General features: G+C 40.2%; 1 protein-coding gene across 1 annotated transcript in view; it reads left to right on the forward strand.

Moving 5' to 3' along the window:
* gabrr2a (gamma-aminobutyric acid type A receptor subunit rho2a) overlaps window positions 1–21,089 on the forward strand; it is a 40,057-nt gene that overhangs the window by 12,722 nt on the left and 6,246 nt on the right. The window contains exons 3-6 of the mRNA XM_031875863.1: window positions 12,583–12,665; window positions 14,635–14,775; window positions 16,299–16,451; window positions 19,088–19,296. Coding sequence (XP_031731723.1) covers window positions 12,583–12,665; window positions 14,635–14,775; window positions 16,299–16,451; window positions 19,088–19,296 — 586 coding nt within the window. The remainder of the gene's footprint in view (window positions 1–12,582; window positions 12,666–14,634; window positions 14,776–16,298; window positions 16,452–19,087; window positions 19,297–21,089) is intronic.

The following is a 21,089-nucleotide window of genomic DNA, read 5'->3' on the forward strand; positions in this document are numbered from 1 at the left end:
ACACACACACACACACACACACACACACACACACACACACACACACAAACACCCTGAACACACACACACACACCATTCACATTACTGTGAAACAACAGCTAGGCGACAGTCACATGTATCTCGGCCAATCATTTAGTTGTTTTTACTGTTCTTCTGTTGACACATACACACATAATGATCCACCACGATTTAGACCACTTGTGATATGATGGTGGTTTCATATCATATTAGTCAAGAAAACGAGCCAGGATTCTTTCTTTTTTTCCGCTGTGGAAGTCCACGTCTTCATTTTGAAGCCTTTATATTTCCTTCTGTTGAATAATGATGCGGTCCATACTGCCTGAAGGAGCTGCTAACCCTGAAAGACCTCCCTCAGCCTGTTTCCATATGTCACTGTACTGAAGTGCTGCTTCAGAGGCTTTTCGAAGGAATAAGAAAAGCACTCGATACTTGTCATTTGTTTTCATTGGAAGGGGTTTGACAACACTGTTGGAACAGAAAAATGTTCCCTTCAGACTGAGGGCCCTGTTAACACACCGGCACAGAACAAGTGAAGGGGTCATTTCATCGGGGTGAGCAAACGTTTTCCCGCCGACCAACAGCAGCTGGTAATTGAGTGTCTCATCGTGACATCCTTTGTAGAGTGTCAATGCAGGTCAGGTGGTCTGGTGCAATTCTGGCTTTACAAAGCCTTGTTTGCAGGCGTTGTTTTACTTCTAGATTTTTGCAGCTGGCAAAGGCACACATGTGGAGACATTTTAGAAGTGATTTCTGCGTGTGCTATTGCCGCTTGTTTTAAGTAAAGCCTTCCATTAGACACAGTTACATCCATATTTTCTCATGTTTTTGTGTCTGACTATTTTTTTATTTGGTCCAGTATTGAGGGAGAGCACTGCAGACCCTGTAATGTAATCCTTCAAGGCAACTCCTCTTAGTCAATGTACGTCCACTCAAAGGGCTTGTTTTTTACCACTGACAGACTCAGATTGTCGTAGTGTCTGACAACATTATGGAAAGAACCCTAGAGAGAAATAAAAGTATTTTCTTTACCTTTCACCTGATCCTGTCTCTTTGTTCAGGCGTCCAACAAAGTCTCCTTCTGAAATCTCAAGTCACATCCTCACATCCACACTGTTGAAATCATTGAAGTGTTCAGCCATGACACTTTAGGTAACACTAAGCTACACTTTCTGTGCTCCAACTCTGACAACACCGACACTCCTCTCTCCAACTCTTACATGTGTTTCCATCGTTGTCTTCTGGCACATGACACAGTCACAACCAGGAAGAGAAAAGTAAAGAAAGAACTTTCATTTCTCTGTAGGGTTCTTTCTATAATGTTGTCAAACACTTATAATAATTATAAGAATCTCTCCGTGACAAAAAGCAAGCAAATTTAGTGGATGTTCATCAATTGGGAGAAGTCGCCCCCAGCGATCACAGCCCGTTTAGCAGCTGCTGGCTGTAGCGTTCTCCATCAGTACTGGACCAATTTAAAAAAAACTGTTGGTACGTGGGAAAATAGGGTTGAAAAATACAGAAGTAACCCTTTAAAGCAATAACATCTGATTGTCAAAACTAGACACATCATTTTTTAAGAGGCAATACAAAATAAAAAGTTTCTTAAAGCTGTCTTTCAAATTTTTTGGCCACTTTTGGAAAACATCACATCACATGTGTTTAACTAATAATGACCATATCATGTTTTATGGCTAATATGTTAGCTTACAGTTTGCCACACATCCAGCAGACAACGAGCAACATGATCCTTCATATAGCTTTTGTTTCCACCGGATGAATGTAAGTCTGTGGATTCACCACAATAAATGACCTTTGTGGTTGTAGATTTCACAGGTCACAGATGAGGTTGGAGTCGAAGATCAATTTTTGCAGAATTCCTTATTGGACATGAATCATGGGAAGGAAAGCATAGTTTGCTGGACTGCTGAATTCCTTCAACTCTCCTGAAGGAACCGTAAAATCTTTATACCCTCCTGTCAAATAAAAGTGGGGGGTGGAACATACGTGTATGTTAGCCAGTTTAAACTTAGGTCCGCACCTGGAGGTAAGTTATTTATTCTTTCAGGGAGAAATGCTGAGGCAAATGCATGTCAGACATAAGTCCATATATGGAGATGGTCAGAACACAGGCATGTTGGACATAGGTCCCTTTTTAGGTAAGAGCTGACTCCACTTACACCTGTTCGTGTTCCCAGTTACACAGAGTTCATTTGTGAATACCAGAGTGTGTAATTTTACAATAAAGAGGAAATATATACTAATAAATCGCTATAAAATTACATACAATGTTATCAATCCTAACATGCATATACATAGGAGATATAAAATATCTCCACACCTTCCACATTACACAAACACATTTGACCAATTGTTAATATTAAAAGAATACTTTGGCTACTACATCTTTGGCCATAACTCAAGAATTCATTCGCTATTTGTGACAATTTCAGATAAATCTCTAACAGGATAAAATGCTGAAGTGATGACATTTCGGACAAACATGTACGTAAACTGCAACCTGACTGGTTGCAGTTTTCAAACTTGTAGTCCCACGTCATGCTGATTGAAGTGACTTCACTTGAGAACATTACTCAGACTTTACAGAGCTTCCTTTGGATTCACACTCGCAGGAGTACCAAAATATACAAAAAGCTTCATTATTTTAGTTTGGTGTTTACGTGTTGCATTTTCCTACATTGATTTTTGTTGTTATTTGAGACCAGCATCTTATTTTAGAAATGATAAGAGGTGATCATCACACAGGTTCACAAACTGTTGGATTTCGAGAGCGGTAAAGTGATGTGGTTTGATCTCTGTGTAATAAGCCAAGAATGACAGAATCTGAAAATGTCTCAATGTCATTTTTGGGGAGTTTTGCTAAACCAAATCAACCAAAAGTGACCATATTTGGATGAGAGGGTGAAGCTAGGGAAGTTTCAGTCATTCTCTTATAGACTTCCATACAACCAGAGAAGTCGCCTCCTGATGGACATTAGAGAGAATGCAGGCTACACTCTAAAAAAAAAAAAGTTGAGTATACTTAAAAAGGTTAAGTAACCTTTTTGAGTATACTCAGCTAAGGGCTAATGGGTTGTGTCAACTTAGGATAAGAAGTTAACTCAAAGTGCTATTTTAAGTTTGTCAAACTTAACATTACTATTCAGACCTACTTATGTACTTAAGTTAACATAACTTAAAATATTGAGTTTGATCCTCACGTCTACTCATGTACTTAAGTAAAGAACACTTGAAATATCAAGTTGGAGAAACTTGAAATTGTGTGTTCTTATAGATTGAAAACATACATTAACAGCACTGCCCATTTTATGTTGAGTATACTCAAAAAAGCTGTGCAGCTGGTTACTTACCCTTTTTAAGTATACTCAACTTTTTTTTACAGCCTTCATTTTTAATTAATTAGAAATGTACACCGTTAAAGAAAAGAAAAACATCTTAAAACACAAAATGTTTAACAACAATAAGTTATTTGCTTGCAAAACAATATTGTCTTTCAATTTCAACACTTGAATAGTAGACAGCAGGGGGTCAACATCCTTATAATCTCCACTTCACGCCATTTTAAACCCAAAGACACCGACTAAAGTTCCCTCCTAATACTCGGTCAAAACAAAAATAAATGCAAATATGTGTCTGCATGGCGCTATGTGGCAATAACAACAATAAACTAAAATTAATATTAAATTATAATACACCTAAAGAGCAGGACCAGCAGTGGATAGTTCAGCTGTAATATACAAAGTAGTAAGGCAAATAATAAACTTGTTAAACATCTAATACTTAAGGGTGTTGACCAATTTGGTCAACTCATACCATCGGCATTTGGTCAAGTTGGTGACATTTCAGTCCTTCATGAAAATCCAGCCAAGACCATAGGCGTGGTTTAGATATGGCAGGCTACTTCAGCAAACTGTTCTTTAAGGCCTGAACCCGGGTAGAGCACTGGGTACCAAGGTTCATGAACACCTTTTGAATTACTTCAAAAATGTGTACCGTAAGTCCTTCAGATAGTCCAGATTAAGAGCCTAGATGAGCCCAAACAAAAGGGCAAATGCGGTTGGGAAGTCGCATACATCCTCCAGGACAATCCGTTCCTCAATAACCAGGGCGATGCTTATTGTTGTTGGACTTGAGCGGACCGTCCCAACGGCATCTTCAACAACTGAGTATTCCAGGTTCAACTCCCCTGACACAAAATTCCTCCGGGTCTGTATTTTAAAGAAAAACAAGCATAGAGAGACTTTTATAAATATTCACCCCCTCTTTAAAGTTCTCTTTTTTTTCCCTTCCCATTCTGTAACCATACATTTGAAAAGTCCAAATACATTTTTGGTTGGTAAATTTTCTGCAGATTTTAAAAACTAAAACATACCATATTCACAACCTACACATTTGTATTATAGTATTTGAATATTTAAATATTCATACTCTGAATGTCGTGTCTTGTCATTAAATAAATAAATAGAGCAGAATACAGGGAAACATTTGCTCTCACTGTACAGGCTTCCTTCGATTCAATAAGTGAGAAAAACCTGAAGGAACTGGAGCAAATCTGCCATCAAACAATGGACAAAATCACTCCAAATCTGCCAGATTCTTACCCTAAAGACATGTAGCGGCAAAGGGTGCTAATGGTGTGTAGGGGCTTTTTTAGTTTTATTTTCTTAAGAACATTAGCTAACCAAAAAGGTATTTTGACTTTGAAAATGCACTGACAGAGAATGACTTTACAATTAAAAATACTGCAAAATATGTACATGCATAATTTTTAAGTCAGACAAATCTTCAACAGGTCTAAATACTTTCTGAATGCACTGTATACGAGGTCTCAAAACCCATGACTAATTTGGGCTTGGAATTATAAATGTTACCAGTAAATTTGAAGGAGAATTGCTGTTACAAAATGCATGTGATGCAGGCACCACACTCGCATGTAACCTTGATGCTACAGTAATATTGCCAGTATTGGCGATATCACATGAAATGAAATGTTGAAAACTGTAAAGTTACACTTATTAAACTATTTAGGTGGAATAACAAAGTAATAGTGAAGTAGAAATGAGGGTTTGATGAAAGTTTGCATTAGTGTTTTCTTGCTCAATGTGCAACCTTAATGACATTGACACATTAGTCTTACCAGATATTTCTTCAGAAAGCCGTCCGGCTTCTCCATCAAAGAACGGTAGACCCCATAGAGCTGTAGACTTTCTGTGGGCAAGCACATCAGTTGTCTGAAAGATACAAAATGAAGATTAAAAATGTATATATTTATAATAATTATAATTCAAAAAATCCAATGCAAACTATAGAAGACAAAGGCATTTGGCAAAATGCTTCCAGCATTGTAGCATGCATTTCAGGTCGGCTGTATTCACTAACTAAATGAACCCATATTTTACCACTGTATATATGGGCATCATGTTTTTGGACATAGCTTAAGGGTGAAAACACAATAATGCTCTCTTGCTTTTCATCTCCGAAATCACCAATTTAAAATGTCAATTAAGTCAAACAATACAATACACTTGTGAACATTAACGTGTATTCATATTTATTTTGTTAGACAAACTGGAACATTAAAGGGTGATCTGATGGTAAATGCTCTGCTCCAATGTTATGGTTTGCATAGTTGTCCGTTTTATAATTGATGTCTTGTGTCGGACTAAATAATTGTGAAAATGCCCCTCGTCTGTCCCCCAATTTTTGGTCCCAGTTCAAATCTAATTGAGGACCCCTGCTATACCACATGCACTTCCTACTTATTGATTACCTGTTCATCAAAGTTGTCTAGAAGGATCCTCATGTCCTTTCCAAGTGTTCCGCGGAGTGATCTGTACAGCTTAATAAGCTTCGATGAGTGTGCATCCAATGATGACAGGAAGATCCTCTTCAGGTCCACTCGAGTAATTCTGTAGAACTCTGCACAAAACAGTTTGCATGTAAAGAAACAATGATGCAAGTTTATGTTCAATTGTATAATTGTCCAAAGGCATTAGATACATGCTGCTTTCGTCTTCAGAACAACCAACAGTAGCCTGTGGATCATTGCACTCTGCAGGCAATTCTTCATCTGCTTCTGGTAGATCAGTTGGAGTTGTTGGAGATATCACAGATTATCTAAAATCATTAACACTGTAAGATTTGTACTTCCGGCTTACATGACTACTGAAGGACATTACTTGTAAATTCACAGTTTTTGAATAGACAACAAACAGTCACATGCTGCTTCAAATGAGCCCTGAGACGGCCTTTGCATTTTTCTGGCACACAGAGGACCTTACAGTCACACAATTCACAACAAAATGTGACCTGCACTTTAGGTTTACCAGACTGTTTATGTACTCTTGAAAGGTGGGATTTTAACGCACCAGTTGTCTTGAAAGTTCAGGTGCAGTCTGTAGACAGGCACGGGAGTGGTTAGAATCACGCCTGGTAATGTTTGTAATGCTTTCAGAGGACATCTTGACTGGGGTGGAAAAACTTGCATCCAAATCCTATGAAGGAAAGATAAGAACATGTTAACAATGTGCATAGTTATCAAAACTCCATGCAAATCTAACAGCTTCACATCCCCTTATTTTCAAAGTTGCTCAAAGATGGGCAATAAATATTGCCAAGGAGTAATGGTACATTTTTTACTAAAACAGAAAAGCAGTTTGCCATGATTTATTAAATGTACACTGAGAACTGAGAATTTAAAAGATGATTTCACTAACTTCTAACTATGTTTACCTTAAGTGTGTAAAGGAGCTATTTGCAAGTCATTAAAATGGTTTTATCATAATGACAAACAATACTATGAGTGATGGAAGAAAGGGGGTGACCACAAAAAACAGACCCTTCATCCCCGCTTTTGCTGAGTCTTTTAAATGAGTATTTATGCATTATTTGTTTTGTATCATCAGGGAAGGAAAAGCATAGGTCAAAGAGTCTTACGAGTAACACAAATAAATGGGGTGCACAAAAGAACGGCGTGTTGCTTTAAGTCTACTTCATTACCTAGACTGTATCTAGTGCACCTTAATGGTACACGCGCGCGGGTAACTTAAACTAGCAGCCCTCGACTTTCAACACCACCAACACTAACGAACGGCGAAGCACTTTGCAGCAACATGTTAGCTAGCTAACAAAAACCAACCAATGTAGCATACGGCGCTATAACGTTGTGCACGTGCATACAACGTAGTAACGTTAGCTTTAGCTAGTACAGACGTTAACTTTAATATGTGCAAATTCACTCGACCATGCAAAACCGCAAGCCGCGGGTCGTTATCGTTAAATTACACATGACATTATGAACACGTGAAAAATAGGGTGGGGTCCGTCGCGTTGTAAACTTCTTAATGTTAACTTTTGCATTAAAAAAAACAACAGGTTCACTGACTAGCCCGTTAGCTAACACACTCCAGAACATACACAGCCTTACCTTGTTAATTTGTGCTCGAGGTAGACGGCATGCTGCAGCAACACTTGAGCTGGCGTGGACCGGCGCGGAATTGCTATCTCTAACCAAAGGCACTGCGCTATCATCATCATCATCATCATCTTCTTCTTCTTCTTCTGCTTCTGCTTCTGCTTTTACGGCGGTTGGCTGTTTTTTTTTCTCCTCTCTCTCTCTTTATTGAACATTGTCAACAGACATTCAGCAGATCATGAACATTCTTACACAAATAAGATTTAGGTATAAAAAGTAAATGTCAATCAAATGAAATCTAAAAAAATAAGGTATCTAAACATAATGATATCAAAAATCAAAGTATCTTAACAGGGGCTAAAGAAAATAATGTTTTATTTATTTTATTTTATGATTTAAAATATATAATTAAAGTAGTATATATATACACACATACATACATATATGTACATGTATATATTTACTAACATCTACCCATGCACAGTGGCCTTAGTTACCTCAGCAGATGCCCAAACCACTATGCTAAGTTTTCTCGACTTAAAAGTTTCAGTGGACTGCACTCCTTATTAGTAAAGTTGACATTTTGAGTTAGCTCAACTTTTTTCAAAGGGATTTGTTGACTCAACTTTAAAAAAGGTATTAGTACAACAAATTTGAAGTTGGACTTTTTAGAGTGTAAGACAAGAAGCATTGGTTTCACTTTTCAGACCTGAAGGTTGCTCCTTAGTTGAACATACATTACTGCTTGTTTGTCCATCTAACATCAGATCATTAATTATCAGTAAGTCAGCACAGCAGGTGAAAGCTAAACCAAACTGTAATGGATGTTTTGCTAACCTGTGAGCTTGACTACCTGTCTGAACTATGACATCAATGGCTCTAACCAATCACAGGTGTGTTCATGTGTTGAGGAGAACTATAGCATGTGACTCCATGTGATTTCTTTGCTTATTTGCTTAATTTTGTGATAACATTCAAAAAGTAGCACAAAATGTAGCTCAAGCGCAAGTTCAGACAGGAAGACACTCACTGGTAATCTCTGTCTTTCCTCTCCTTGTAATTACTCTATCAGCTGATTGGGGGCGTGCACTTTTAAGTAACCAACCAGATTCGTCACACAGTTTCTTTCAGCAAATTAGATCGTTGCTGTCAAACTTTAAAGTGTTCTCCTCTCTGCTGCTGTCAGTTGTCATTTCAGCATTAAGCAGATGCGAAAGCATTAAGTTACCCTTTGCAGCTTAGCATTTTGTTGATACTGAGTATGTCGGACTCCGATTCTGATCCTTTTGTAAGACGTGCAAGTCACAGTCTCGATAGCCAGCCGGAGCTGGCATGCAGCCGGTGCAAAAGCACTCGCCTTGGGCGGCGTAGCGGCTCCCACCCAGACGAGCAAGAAGCCCTCTTGGCTCAGCTGGAGGGTCGTGGCATTAATCCAGCACCAGGCCTTCCGCTGTCCCAGCTCCGTCAGCTGATGAGGCTCACAGTTGGCAGCGATCCAGTGGATCCCCCACCTGCGGCTGGTTAGAGGTTAAAAGTATGTAATTGGCCCCTTCAAGTCCTCTCCATTCACCGTGTTTCGCACCAGTCCTATAGGGGTAGCCAAGGGTAAGTACTCGGGGAAGAAAAGGTTAATCTTCGATCTGTCCGCTCCTCGTTCCTGCCCACTTCCAAGCGTTAACAGCCTCATCCCTTCCGAGCTATTCTCTCTCCATTACGCCTCGGTTGACAATGTCATTAGATTAATAAAACTAGCCGGTCAAGGCGCATGGCTCTCCAAAGCAGACATCACTGATGCGTTCAAAATTGTGCCGATCCATGCTTCCCAGTGGCATCTCTTCGGAATCAGGTGGGATTCCAATTTTTATTTTGGGGTACGGTTGACTTTCGGGTGCAAAAGCAGCCCGTTTATCTTCAACCAAGTGTCCGAAGCACTTTTCTGGATACTACTTAATAGAGTCAGGGTCCCAGCTGTCCTTCATCTGCTGGATGATTTCCTGCTTATAGATTCACGATAGTTCAGGCTCTTCGCTAGATAAATTGAAACGGTGTTTCCACTCCCTTGGCATTCCACTCTCGGATGAGAAAACCGTGGGGCCAGACACATGTCTGGAGTTCCTGGGCATCATGTTCGATACAATAGACATGAAAGCGTCTCTTCCGATCACGAAACTGCAGCGCATCCGCGAGATTACCAAGTCATATTGCACGGCCGGGAACATAACAAAACAGCAGTTACTCTCCCTGCTGGGGCATCTTAATTTTGCCATGCGCGTCATTCCACAGGGATGCTCATTCATCTCCCGCTTGTTGGATTTGGCATCTTCCGTGAGCAAGTTGCTCGATGTAGTGTATCTGGATGAAGGGTGTTGCTCTGACCTACGGTTTTGGTCTCGTCTACTCGACCACTGGAATGGGGTTACATTCTTCTACGATGATCTGGTGAATTCCTCGGATTCTTTGAAGTTTTACACAGATGCCGCACCATCCGTGGGTTTTGGGGGGTTCTATCAAGGCCAGTGGTTTGCTGAACTGTGGCCCCCCGCTTTTGCAAAGTTTGAAAATTCCTCAGCACTGTATGAGATTTACCCCGTTGCCGTGGCCTGCTTTGTCTGGGGGCAGCACTGGAAATGCAAGCGCATCTCCGTCATGTGCGACAATCAAGCAGTTGTCAATATTATCAATAGAGGGCACTCTTCTTCCAAAGATATCATGCCTTTCATGAGAAGCATCACTTGGGCAGCCGTCACCCACAACTTCATGATCACTGCCCGCCATGTGCCAGGTCATTTTAATACTCTGGCTGATTCACTTTCCTGCTTTAAATTCCAGGCTTTCCGGAACATCTGTCCAGAGGCCAGTCCCGTGTCAATAACGGTGCCCTGATGCTGTCTTAAAGCAAAGCCACGTGGGAGATTATATGGAGGCAGCTAAAAAATATATGAGGAAGGGTTTAGCAGTGTCTACTGTAAAGATGTACGATTTTGCTTGGAGTACTTTCGCTTTGTTTTGTGTTACAGTTGGCATGCCTCTTAAACCTGTTCTCATAAACACAGTTTGTGCCTTTATTTGCTATTGCATGGATGTTCGGCATTTTAAACCTCCTTATATTCGTAGTTTGCTTGCCGGCCTTCAATTTAATATTAGATGCTATGATCCTGCGGCATCTAGTTTGTTTTCCAATGCAGCCATCAAATTACTGCTAAAAGGTATTGCTAAATCTTTTCCTCACCTGCCAGACCGTAGACAGCCTATCACGCTTCCTATATTGCACAGGATGCTTACCGTACTCCGAGCAGGTGTTTTCTCCCCTTACGTTGATGTCTTGCTCGAGGCGGTGTTTTCATTAGCTTTCTATGCTTTTCTCAGATGTGGCGAGTTTACTACCTCGTCTAATTCCTTCAATTCTAACATAGACATCACTTTTGCCGATTTGACTTTTCATACCAATCATTATGACTTATGGCTCAAGCACTCCAAATGTGGTGCTTGCTCTTTTGTGGCTCGCGTAGACTCTTGGTTTTGCCCGTTCCTATCCATGGTTAAGTTCCTACGGTTGAGACCTATTACGGGCTCCACTTCTCCCCTGTTTCTTACCCCAGGTAATGGTCTGTTATCAAAAACTTGGTTTAACTCTCATTTCGAGGTTGTCCTCGCTAGACTTCACTTATCACCTCAGCTATACTCAGGGCACTCTTTTAGAATAGGGGCTGGTACTTCAGCGGCTAACCAAGGCATCTCCGCTACTACCCTAAAAAAATTGGGTCGTTGGTCATCCTCTGCCTTCACATCTTACATCCGCCCCGATCTCAACACCATCCTCGAGAATCAAAGATCATTGAAGCCTTAAAATCCGGTAAGGAATGCATATAACTGGTGGTGGTGACATGTTCACGTCGACGGTTATATTATTGGTTGGTCATTATTAGTATTAGCTCATAGCAGGGAATAGCGTTATATCCTTCTGGAAGTGTTCCTTATAGTAACACTAAGACATTTCTCTAGCGGACCGTTTTCTCCATCTGATTGGTCTAACACTGTTTCCCAATCTCCTGGTCTCACGTGACCTGGCTTATCGTGACTGTTTTCCTAGGTGACCGTGACCTGGCTTAACGTGTCTGTTTCCTGGTCCGACGGGACCGTTTTACTTTCCTAAAAGAAAAGGAGGTTTCTGAGGTGCCCCGTTTCTAATTTCCTGGTCCGTATGATAAGAGACCCGTCCAGAGTTGACAAATTTCTAATTTCGCAGTCAGATATGACATCATTTCTATTTTGCGGTCCGAATGATGTGAGACCTGTCAAAGTATGACATACGTTCTAGTTTCCCGGGTGAGCTCACCCGGTCTGGTTGTGCTGAGGCAGTGAGACCCCAAACATGCGGGGGCCGTAAGACCCCCAACCATGCTGTTCTACGTTCTCCCTTGAACACCCCTATTCTGCTCTGCGGTCTAAACGTGACCCCGACTATCCTACGCTGCGGTCTAACATGACCCAACCTGTCCTTGTCTGCGGTCTAGCTTGGCCCTCACCTATCCCGTCCTGCGCTCGGACCCTCCACAGGGCCGACCCCGCCATATGTTTCGGGATCTGTTGAAATCCTGCCATTCTCCACTAAGGGCTATATAGACCCGCACTATCCTGTCTCTGCGGTCTTCCAGACCACCGTATCCTAGTCTGCAGTCCATCATGACATTCCTCTATCCTTTGCTTTAACTAAAACTGGACCTCTCACCTCTGGTCTAACATCTACTCGTTCATGTTCTACCCTTAGATTTCTCTCATAACTAATTTTCTATTTTCTTAGGAAATTCACCAGAGCAGTAGGTAAGGTATTTATTTATTCATATAAATACATTTCTTTTGGGGGATTAGGCCTATTGGACCTCAGTATCCCTACCCTCAGTGATAGTACTTCAGGATGGAGTCCAATCGCCAAAGACTTTGCACTTTTCATATTTGACGCTTGTATAATAAATCATTGTTAAATTATAAAACAAGTCTCTCCTGATTGAAATAAATTGAGTAATGACACACAAAACAGATGTCAGCTCATTTACTGGCATTAATTCATATTTGCATTACCATGACTGTTCTCACCCTCTGCGTCTGTTCTTGTCTCTGCGGTCGAACAGAGTGACAGTGACGGCAGCCTGTAACATGGACTTCAGCCGCTTTCCTCTGGATTCTCAGACCTGCTCACTGGAACTTGAGAGCTGTGAGTAAATGTTCATTTTATGGTTATTTTTTCTCTGTGTGTTACATAATGTAACAAAACACATTTTATTGTGCGCTCGTTACGGACATGGGGGTGCTGTTTGCGCTGAGAGACAGTGTTGGGGCCCCAAATTTCCCGTTGTTTTCTTTGGTCCCGTTTCAGGTGCAGGTCTCTCTCATGGTGGAGAAACACCAAATCCATTGACGTACGAGAAGTCGAGCGGTCCTATTCAGTTTCTATGGAGAGCAGGAGATGCGGCCGTGCTTTGCATGATGGAAATGGCTCAGCTCAAGTTGACTGACCGTTCGCCGTATCTGAATTTGCTTAATCATGACTCAACCTCAATTTTATGCAAATGAGGTCCATCCCATTGCAAGCCAGCAGGCTCATTAAGCTCAGATCAAATTGTCAAACTAGGCAGCGCTGATCCAATATGAATGAATATTCGGTTCATGCATTTCCTTTTTTTTTCACCTCCCGTGTTTTCAGAATCATATTTTACTGTTCTGCTGCCAAAACCCCAGGCGGAGCTGGTGGGATGTGTTTGGGTTTTTTAATTAACTGTTTGAAAACTGGCACTTTGTGTAGATTTATCTTCAGGTTGAATTAACTTGAATTTCAGCTGTCCGTCGTTGCTTCGCTGATGGAGGATAAGCTTTATTAAATGTTCTGAAACCAATTTTGAAAAATGAAATATATGTACTACAACAGTGTCAAAGAATAATATATAATGAAGCCAACATACATATTGATCAGTCAAAACAGCCACTCTCTTCATACACATTATAGTCTACAAACAGTTGAGGAATGGTTGCAAGTTCAATGTGATGAAACGTCGCAAAATAACCTGAAATCCATTTGTATTGAAATTGAAATTGAAAAAGGCTGTTTTCTGAATAAAAAAGAATCATAAACCAACCGATTTACCCTCCAAAGTACAAAGTAGGCCTATGTTCAGTTGTTAAGTGCATCCTCACTCACCAGTGACAGACAAAGCAGAGGTAGAATTAGAACTTAAATGCACTCTTTTAATGGTAACACTTTATGATAACATATATATAATTGGCTGAGTAGCATCACGTGAGATAGTTTACAATGCATGTAATTGGTTGGTGTGTACAGTGTATCACAGCTGATAAGAGCCAACAACAATAACATTGTAATTACACAGTACACTATATATTAACAGTTTATGGTTGTACACATTATATAATTTGTAATACTATATTCAGTTTTCTGTGAATGATTGACACATAATTTGTAACTAAGTTGTAACCGATGATTATAATGGCCACCCAAATAATGTTTAAAGATGCACTACACAGCCTTTATCAAAGTATTAGGCTATAAATCAGTTGTAACTTCTTAATAACTATCCTGATGTTTATAAATGGTTTACAAACCAGTTATTAACCATTGTCAAAGTATTAACTATCTATCTTAATAGTGTATAGATGCTTTACAAAGTATATATTGACCATTTAAAGTATTACAATCATCAACTGAAACTTTACAAAAGCCATCCAGAAATATTTTTTAAAAGGGTTAAAAACCAATTATTAACCATTAACAAAGTGTTACAAACATCTGTTCCATCTATCTATGTAATGTTTACAGATTTTTTACAAAATATCTGCTGATCATTAGCAAATACTTAATATAGTATATCAAATTTAATGTGTTCAACAATAAACTGTAAAAATAACAATTCATTTTCATTCCTTTGTTTCCTAACAATGAAATAAATATTAACAGAAGTTTAATTAACTTTGAATGTTTTAAAGAAGTGCTTATTCATCATCTCCCATCACGTTCACACATAAACACATGGCAACCATGGAAGACATCTGAGCAGGTCAAAATGGTATACACTTCTGATTATCGGGGGCATGTTTTTTGGTTTTTGATGATAATTCATTGTTGGAAGTGACTGAGCCTCTATTTGATTGGGCGGTGTGGTGTTTTGCAGACGCCTACACGGATGAAGACCTGATGCTGTACTGGAAAAGCGGCGATGAGTCTCTCAGCACTGACGATCGCATCTCCTTGTCACAGTTCCTCATCCAGAAGTTCCATACCACGTCTCGCTTGGCCTTCTACAGCAGCACAGGTACACACACACACACACACACACACACACACACACACACAGGACTAACTATATGCTGATATAAAATAATTAATAACACTGTGCACAACATGATGATGTGAATAACAATTATTTTGTCCGAATGAATCACGGCTGCAGTCAGCTCTGTCTTCAAGGCGAAGGCCTACAGACACCCAATAGGCTTCTTTGACCCCGTGACTTTTCCTCCAGCTCTACCTTCAGGACAGATGTTATATATTTAGCGCTGCTTTAACACTGCTGGCCAATGGAGTTTGAGTCAAGAGGAAAAGCCCTTTAGCAGCCGTTGGAATTATAATCAAGCAAAGAAGGAAATTAGGTGGCGTTATTGTTACAAGGTGACTTTCAAGAGAGTCTTGAAAGTCTTTTTTTTTTTATGTTACTTGAATTCGATGAATTCATTGTGAGAAGTAAACGTCTCTAAAGATAAGGGTCAGAGAGCAAATGCACAGTCTCCCATAAAAATACTTTAAATGACTGGATGTGGTGAGTACAGAACTGTACTCACCACATCCAGCCGAATAGCTAAATAGTCCTTTATTAAGTATACTTTATATTGAAATGTAAACTCCACTTTTAGCCAATGGGAATATACCAACACCTGCTCCCTGCTGCAGCATTGTGTATCCCCTCCAGACAAACGAATACTCCTTGGTTTGGATTGCAGATGTTTCTTTATATCTATCTATCTATCTATCTATCTATCTATCTATCTATCTATATATATATATATATATATATATATATATATATATATATATATATATAGAGAGAGATATATATCTCTATATCTCTCTATATACTGCATATATATATATCTCTATATCTCTCTATCTATATATATATATATATATATATATATAGATATAGATAGAGAGAGAGAGGGAAATATATATGGACTAATTCAGACAAAAATCCAATGTGTCACCTACATTTGGTGTATACTTTTTATATATTAGAGGTCGAAGGTCATAGATCTGGCTCCAGCACATTTTCAGGACTCTTTGCGGTTTGACATCATTACATCATTAAATTGATCACATTTTATACTAATAATAAGGATTCTACATACTCTGTTTAGGGTGATATTAGGGCTGAGTTTTGGTACGACTGGTCCTGAGATACAGAGGTCGCCACTCAATATATTTCGATGTTGTAAGCAAGGCAATAATTGTGTTTTTTCAAATCTCATTTTAAGGAAAACGTCGTACTATAAACCATCGTATGCATTAAAGAGTAAAAAAAGGTTGAACCTACTTTATGCAATCAGAACAGTGGGATATGCATATACATGTATCACAGTCCCTGGAACATCCAGCCTCATAGTTCGACTTTGAGAGGGAGCATACACTGAGAGGGCACAAGTCTTTGCAAATGAAATCCCTAGTTAGTAAGCACATGTCTTAAATGTAGAAAATCAAACCTCATGTGTGAAATGTGAAACGTTTTGTATGAACCTGTTTCTACACTGTTAAATCTTTGAGCGTCTCCTGCTGTGATTTCAGGCTGGTACAATCGTCTCTACATCAACTTCACGCTGCGACGCCACATCTTCTTCTTCCTGCTGCAGACATACTTTCCCGCCACGCTTATGGTGATGCTCTCGTGGGTGTCATTCTGGATCGACCGCCGGGCTGTGCCGGCCAGAGTGTCCCTGGGTGAGAAAAATAAACTCCGGTTAAATGTCCTTTTTTAATTTATTTGTTTTTATTATTTAACCTTAATTTATATTATAGAAATGGGGTCTCAATCTCAAGAGAGACCTAGTTAGGACACAACAGCAATATGACACAAACTTACAGACAGACACGACCTTCATACAAAATAGAACACAAATCATAAAAGTGACATGTAAAAAACTGTCAGACTCTCCTCAAACGTGCAGTCATTATTTACTTTTGTTGTACATCCCTTTTCTAACGAGGGATGAGGACAAAAAGCGGTCTCATAATAATTCATGTTCATGCAAAAATGAATCATATGGGACTACTATTCTTTAATTTATGGGCTATTTGGGATTTGTGGGGTAATGCATAGCCTTTATTTGAAAAAAAAGTGGCATTTGAATACTGATTTCAACGTCAATTACCTTGGCAACAGTTGGAGCTTCAGAGCATTCGGGTCAGTTTTATTATTTTCATAAATTGTGAAAAGGGTGGGACCTAAAACTGAACCTTGTGGGACACCTTTGGGGAAATTAAGAAAGCTGGAGGAGAGACCACTGAACTGCACACATTGCTTATGATTGGAAGGGTAATTTGAGAATGAACCTGCAGCTTGATTTGACAGGCCTGTATCTGATGATCTCTGGTGTAATGAATAAAAAGGGCAGTGCAATAGTTCTTGGCATCCAAGGCTTCCACAATGTCATTTACTACTTCAAATGCAGCAGATATTGTGTTGTGCTGCTAACTAAATCCAGACTGATGAGAAAATAAAATGTTCAAGCACATGTATCCCTTAGTTTGGTCATTCATCAGCCTTTCACAGACCTGAACTCAAATCGAGAGCTTGTAAATGGGACTATGGGATCTCTGACAGTTTTTCAGTCATCAGGTATGACATTGTCTTGTATAGAGAGATTACAAACGTGTGCCACTGGTTCAGTTATAATATCTGCAGTCAGTTGTAAGAAGATAGTGGGGATATTGTTAGGGCCGGTCGATGTAGAGGGTCTAGATCCTTTAAGGTCGTTACAAACGTCCCTCAGAAAGAAATGTGTAAAAGAGAAAGTGTATACTATTGGAGGTATGACTTGCAGTCAACAACAATATTGGGAGGCAAGAGTTGGCAGACAGAAACTTTATAGTATGCCAAAAAACTTCCTTGGGTTACTTGAACTGTGGTAAATAATAATTGCTTTTGACTTTTTTAATGGGAGCAGTGCAGCAATTACGCAGTTGGAAATGAAGCCAGTTTGTTCATCAAATAACTAAAACAAGCAAGGTCCAAAGACCAATCAATAAAACACAGTCCCATTTCTAATGAATGAAATCATAAAGGAAGGCTCGCTACAGTAATTGAGATTCCTGTTCAGAACAATGCGAGGCTTTGCCGACGACACAGTGATGGCTTAGAGCGTATTGACAAATGAAAAGATTGATAAGCGTTGATTCGTCTAGACGTCTGTGTTTGAGACGTGCGGGGCTTTCAATGACTTGTGTCAAGTTAAAAGACAGACATTGAGCTTTAAACATCATCTGGTGAAAAGACAATCCCAGGATGATTTCCTTTAAATGCAATTGAGATTAGATCTGCGTTAAAGAATAAAAATGTGTCTTTGTTAGCAGAAGAAGGAGCTTTAAAGAGATTGTGCGTGCCTGAGGAAAATCTGTCTGTGAAAAGATGAAAGCTGGCTCCACCAGTCGGGAACACACACATGCACACACAAACCTCCCACTCTCACTTTTCTTTTGAGTTATTTTCTGTATTGGGGTTGTTGCTGTGCTTGTTCTACAGGCGTCAGTTTTTTACCCCTCGCTGAGATCCTCTCAAGGCTCATGTCATCGCTCTTGTTAAATTCAGCTGATAGAATGGGATAGTTTTACAAGACCCCTTTTTATATCTGTACTGCAGTCTGTTTTGTTTTTTTCTCTTTGGTTATTGCCAATATAGAATTATATCCTAATCCCAATTAGATCTCAATCCCACATACACCATCCTGCTGCCACAAATCACTAGAGTACTAAATGAGTATGAATCTGCCGCTGAAAATAGTCCCCAACAAATGCTCTATTTTCTCCGGCTACAAACTACAGGGACTTGCTCTTTGAGGAGTTTTTTCTTTTTAATTGAAACTGTATATTTGTTAAATGTTTTTAAAGATGTATGTATTCAATAGGAACCAATAGGCTTGGAGCTCAGAGCCACATACAGAGTAGGAGAGTCAGAAGGAGACTTATTATTGTGTTTTGTCTTTTCATAAAATCTGTTGAAAATTGAAAAATAAAGTACACTTGACTTACTTGTAACTAAGTAATTTCTACACTGTGGTTTAACTGCTTTTACTTTAGTAAAATCTCTTAACTGATACCATTTCATCTGCACCTCTTAACAACCGTGCTGACTGGGTCCTTCACAGAGTATTCATTGCAGGCTGTTGGACCACATTGCATCATACTGTATAAGTGGTCATGTTATTGCTCCAGCTGCCCAACACTGGGTCTACTTCCTGATCCAGAGCAAACCATTAAACTATACTGTGAAAGTAAAAATAGACAAACTCAGTTTCAAACACATTTCCAACCTGCAGTTCACTTTAGTATAACTAGAATGTTGTGTATCTTGTGTCCAGGCATCACTACAGTGCTGACCATGTCCACCATCATCACCGGAGTGAATGCGTCCATGCCCCGGGTGTCCTACATCAAGGCGGTGGACATTTACCTTTGGGTCAGTTTCGTCTTTGTCTTCTTGTCTGTGTTGGAGTACGCCGCCGTCAACTACCTGTCCACCGTCCAGGACCGCCGGGAGCGCAAGATGCGAGAGCGGGCACGTTCTCAGGTTTGTTTCTGCATTGACAAAAAAAAGGGCATGCATTATAAAAAAAAGCATCCTTCTCCCCGTTCATGAGCCACAGTCCCTTTAGCTGTTCCGAGAACTCCGAAAGCTCCAGCCACTCTCACTGACTCTGCAATTTCACCTACATCAACATCTCATGCCAGAAATACAGTACGTTCAACACTTCTGTTCTTTTCAGTTAGCCTGTTGAACTAGAATAACTGGATCTGGTTTGGGTTGAATGGAGGAACTCACTCAACACATACGTATTGTTAAAAATCTCCAAAACACAAAGAAGCAAAATAGTAAAAGCAGAACAAAACCCCTAAAAAAGTAGCTTAAACATTAGAGCACCCTGAACAATCCTCACTTAGACTTTATACACGGTTTGGCTAATGGACTTCCACAACTTTTCTAATACTTTTCATGACCCGAGTCTGTGTTTGCATTACAAGTAGTTATGATGTGGTGTTAAAACTAACCACAATACCAAAGTACCATTGTATAGAGCAGAGTTAGCCAACACGGTCCCTGCGGGCACCCTGTCGCCCGCAGGGACCGTGTGAGTCGCCCGCAAGACATGTTCTAAAAATAGCACTAGTCTCCGTCTAAAATTGTAGTTGCTGTTCTTTTTTAATCAAAAACGCTTGCAGAGAGTTAAGATAGTTGGGTACCCGGAGGCCAGGACGAGGCTGCCGCACCGCACTAGGTTTTCAGGTTCTGAATGGCGGGCGCTTCCCGTTGGTGCCAGACGCGAGCCGCGAGCGCACCCCGTCGTCAGGTCCGTAAATCCTCGGAACAGGCCGCGGGGCAACAACTCAGGGGTGGCGGGGGTAGAGGCGAGGCAACGCAATCCGACCAAAAAGGCCCAGACTAGAGGTTTGAACGCGGGCGCCCGAAGACGCTCGCGCACCTCGGAGGGTTGGATCCCCCGCTCGGCTATAGACGAGACTGTTTACTAGTTTCTTCGTTGAGAAAAAGGTAGCATTGGAAAAGCTGGTGACAACAGACGGGGCTCCCGCGATGACGTGCCGGCATGCAGGCTTCATTGCGCAATGCAAAGGTGACCCAGACTTCGCAAAATTTCTACATTACCACTGCATCATTCACCAGCAGGCACTATGTGCAAAAGTAACCGGCTTTGATCATGTGATGATACAAAAATATCAGAGATGTGATACCTCTGACTTTCAAATGTTGAAACAGATTAACGGAAATAAAAGTTGCATGTTTAAATATGTATGTGTAGCTATACCATCATTGTTGTGGAAATCATTCTCAATAATTATTGTGAGGAATAATTAACTGACATGTGATCAAACAGTCTTTTCACATATATTATTATTATTATTAAGGTGATCTGTGCAATTTTGTTATTCAGGAAGTTTGTATCAAATAAGTAGCCCTTCTTACTACTCGGTACCCTTGAAGTAGCTCTCAGTTTAAAAAAGGTTGGTGACCCCTGGTATAGAGTAACAAAGTTATAATTCAGCATTATCTTTTATCCACATCTTATATCACATCATATTATCATTGTGGAGCCGGTTATTGTACTTGAAGTGCATGTTTGTGTTTTTCACCTGACTGTGACTTTTGAGTCACAGTCAGATTAAAAGTAGTTCACTAGTTTAGGACCCCGCCTCAGCCGAAGGCGAACCTACGTAGATTATTTGGAGCGTTGAGGAATGGTTGGTGGAGATTAGCCAGTAGCGGTTTGGGGGAGGCTTAGTTGAGGATCCACTGCGGCTCCAGGGCCTTGCAGATCCTCAAAATAAGTCCTCCTGGGAAGCAGGGTT

This window comes from Anarrhichthys ocellatus, unplaced genomic scaffold, assembly GCF_004355925.1.
Source record: "Anarrhichthys ocellatus isolate YVR2014 unplaced genomic scaffold, GSC_Weel_1.0 scaffold98, whole genome shotgun sequence".
NCBI classification, from domain to species: domain Eukaryota; kingdom Metazoa; phylum Chordata; class Actinopteri; order Perciformes; family Anarhichadidae; genus Anarrhichthys; species Anarrhichthys ocellatus.